Source organism: Dipodomys merriami, unplaced genomic scaffold (genome assembly GCF_024711535.1).
Source record: "Dipodomys merriami isolate MVZ:Mamm:240054 unplaced genomic scaffold, mDipMer1.0.p SCAF_16, whole genome shotgun sequence".
In the NCBI taxonomy this organism is placed as follows: domain Eukaryota; kingdom Metazoa; phylum Chordata; class Mammalia; order Rodentia; family Heteromyidae; genus Dipodomys; species Dipodomys merriami.
The window spans coordinates 14,510,017-14,513,552 of NW_027202937.1; the positions used below are offsets into that span (position 1 = coordinate 14,510,017).

General features: G+C 37.6%; 1 protein-coding gene across 1 annotated transcript; it reads right to left on the reverse strand.

Moving 5' to 3' along the window:
• Window positions 1–1,558: 1,558 nt before the first annotated feature.
• Window positions 1,559–2,458, reverse strand: LOC138827673 (putative vomeronasal receptor-like protein 4). Its single transcript, XM_070023293.1, has one exon. The coding sequence runs from the start codon at window positions 2,456–2,458 to the stop codon at window positions 1,559–1,561; it is 900 nt and encodes a 299-aa protein (XP_069879394.1).
• Window positions 2,459–3,536: the final 1,078 nt, after the last annotated feature.

Sequence of the window (3,536 nt, forward strand, 5' to 3'; positions counted from 1 at the left end):
ATTCACCTCCATCTTTTCTCTTTTCCAATTCCATCTCCATAGTCACCCCTTTTACTTTCATGAGCTTGATCTTCCATTAAGATTTGCTTCCATAGCTCCAATAAATGAGAGAAATATGTAACCTGTCTTGAATGGACTCATTTATTTCAGTAAATATGATTATCACCAGTTCCATCTAGTTTCCTTCTTTTTTGTAGGCAAGTAAAATTCCATTGTGTACACATATTACCCTTTCTTAATTCATTCATCTGCTAATGGACACCTACACAGGTTCCATTGTTCTGTTCTTGTGAGTTGTGACATGGTATACATGGGTGTGAAAATACCTCCACAGTAAAATGGCTTGAATATTCACTGAAATGATGGGGCTAGTTCATATAGATTTTTGTCTTGAATTTATTGAGAAATTTTCATACTGATGTTGGTTTTTTTTCTATGTTGAGGACTAAATTTAATCAAGAGAAGATGTAGTACAATCCCAGCGTGTACCAGGATCCCTCAACCATTGTAACTCAAGTAAAAACTCAGATGTACTTGGTAGTCCATGAAAAGACTATGATCAGAAACGGAGATTGGTGCTCCAGAGTTACAACTGGTTAACTCATGGCATTAATATAGCAGTAGTTATTAAGTTAAGCCTAATTGGTAGCATCTTTCTGAAACCTGAGATTGCTTCTGTTAAAGGAAGACATATCTTTTTGTGCTATCCTACATATTTGATGCTTATACTTCATGGTTTTTACTAGGTTTGTAACTGGTTCGCTATTTTTTTCTTGTCAGTTTCCTTAGTACTCCAGAACCACCGGTGAATCCCTTGTTGTGTAGAGAGTTAGAGTCTCTTACAGATCAGCATCAGTTTGTCCTAAAAGTAGAACTCAGAAAAGGAATATTACCTGAACAGCTTCTTCATAATTTGCTCTTAAGGTCATTGTTCTTTTGGAGCCATAGTATATATACTTAGTATGTATCCCAAGTCAAAAACTTGTGTGAGCTATAAGCAAGGAAATATGGCAACAGCTGGGAGCTGGTGGCTCACACCTGTAATTCTAGCTACTCAGGAGGCTGAGGTCTGAGGATAATGGTTCAAAGCCAGCCTGGGCAGGAAGGTCTGGGAGACTCTTATCTCCAATTATCTACTCAGAAGCAGCCAGAAGTAGCAGTGTGGTTCCAGTGTAGGTAGAGCACTAGTCTTGGGCAAAACAGGCTCAGGCATTATACTCAGGACCTGAGTTCACCCTCCGGGACCAGCAACAACAACAAGAAATTATGGTAACAGACTTAATTTCTAGTTTTTTCCCCATGAAAGCAAGAAACTGAGAGCTAAATCATAGGGATGACTGAAATGGGAGGCTGATAAGAATCTTTCCTGCTAAATTCTTGGAACAAATGAATCCATTTTAGATTGCTTAGGATGAGATCTATTAAAAATGTAAATAAACCTATGAAAATGTGTCTAAATGAATGTTAATGTTCTGAAATATTGGAACAGCAAGTCAAACCAATTCCTCATTTTTATACTTTTGGTTATGGAGGAATGGATATATAATTTCTGTATTTCTCAGTGAGAACACCAGTATTTGGCAACACGAATATCTCTGATGAGCAAAAGAAAGGGGCTGATACTAGCATAAGCAAGAACTAGAAATATTTTAATATTTATTATTATGGAGTCAAAGGTCATGAGGGAACCTGTATAGAATGAAAAAATGAAATCTGCCCAATAAAAGACAAGGAAACAGGCCATAAGAACAAGGGTACTTAGAGTAGCTCTGATTTCTGGTCTGGAATTGTTTGCAGACCTGGAGTTATGAAGATAAAGGACTCTCTTGTGATGGTTATACAGATAGAAAGCCATGTACCCACTGCTGCAGCCCATGAGACTCTGAAAGATCACATCCCGGAGAGCCATGAGGGAGAGGAAAAGCCATCTAACTATTTGCATAGATGGTAGCATATGACAATACACAACATACATTCCAAGTCCAGATCCATTCGTGTTATTGACTGCTGTGATATAGTGGAGCAAGTTGGAGCTTATAACAGAATTTAAAATCCAAAAGAGGAGGAGATAGGGGAGAACTTGCCATGCAGTCTCAGGTTTGAGCTTTCTCCACTGTGTGGTCCTGGAACTGATGGTGATGGCCTGGATCATGCTGAGGAAACAGGTGGTGCAGATGGAAAGCCCTCGAGCCACTCTTTCCAGATAAAGCACAAGTTTACAACCCACATCACCTAGAAAATTTCTGACATAAAAAGCAGTGGCTATCTCTCTTACCCCTGTGCTACAAATAATGATGACATTAGAAAAAGTCAAGTGGATGAGGATGAGGTCTATGGGCTTTTTGTCAGGACCTGTGAAAAAACTGTACACATGTCTCACACATACAAGGATGTTGCCCACAATTCCAGGTCCAGTAAGAGAAAGGAAGATTATCCTCTGAATGATGTTACTCCACATCCTCTCTGGATTTCATGCTGAGTGCTGGGAAACACATTTTGAAAAACACAAATGAGTGAAAGGATGTATTTCAGGTGTCTTGATTTTTCTGTGCTTAGTGAAAAGAAGAGTTTCTGAAATATATGAATGTAAACACTTCTTTCCTAACAGCCTATGATATCATTGTTTGCTTTTCTTCATATATCCTTGCTGTGTCAATTTGGGCATAAGTGTCATATGATTGCTACTACTTGCCTTTCCCAAACACCTTTCTTTATAGCCTTCATATCTAAAATTTATATAATAAATGTCTTTACTGACAAAAGCTAAACAAAGGCAATATCATTCACCGAATTCCTAATCCAGTTCCTGAGCATTCTTGTAAAATTAATGCCTAATAAATAAGTTATCTGGCTCTTGTGGGTTTTGTTGGTGCTCCACCCAGGTTAGTTTTACCATGCTATACATATTTATTCCTCAAAGAATTACTCACAAAGGATTGTAATTGCTCTAGGAAATTTTGTCTAATCAAATGAAGCAGCTTTCCGGGAGAAGTCATATGCCCTTTCGGTCAGCCCTATGGGAAGACTTAGTGGTACGGACGACCTCCTTAAAAATAAGACTAAGAATGTTGTTTAACGTGAATTCCCAAACCTCTACATGGGCTAGAGGTCATTGAAGCTGATTTTTCTCCTTATATACCTTGCTTTTATTCTTCATTCTCCCTAGAGTGCTCTTCTAATAAAACACCAGAAAAATATTCAGATACAGAAGCTCTTGTCCTATGGCCTTCAACCAAAGATACAATTTAACTGATTCTGTGTTTTAAACATTGTCAAATCAAGTGATTTTTCTCAATCAGAAAGCCCCTCCTCTGTAGGTCAGTTTCTCTTCATCACTCACACTGTGATTTATATAACAACGTCTTCTCTTTTTATTAGCAAAATGACATTTTAGAACAAATAATCTAAATCCTCACATGCCAAATGTCACCATATTTTTCTTCCACAGTTGGAAAATTCCTTCTTGTCATAGTTACTTCCAAATTAATTTAAACTCCCACAAAACAAATATGACATTGAAACTTAGAATATCAAAA

Coding starts and splice junctions, on each gene's coding strand:
- LOC138827673 (XM_070023293.1), bottom strand. CDS start 2,458: ATGTGGAGTAACATCATTCAGAGGATAATCTTCCTTTCTCTTACTGGA.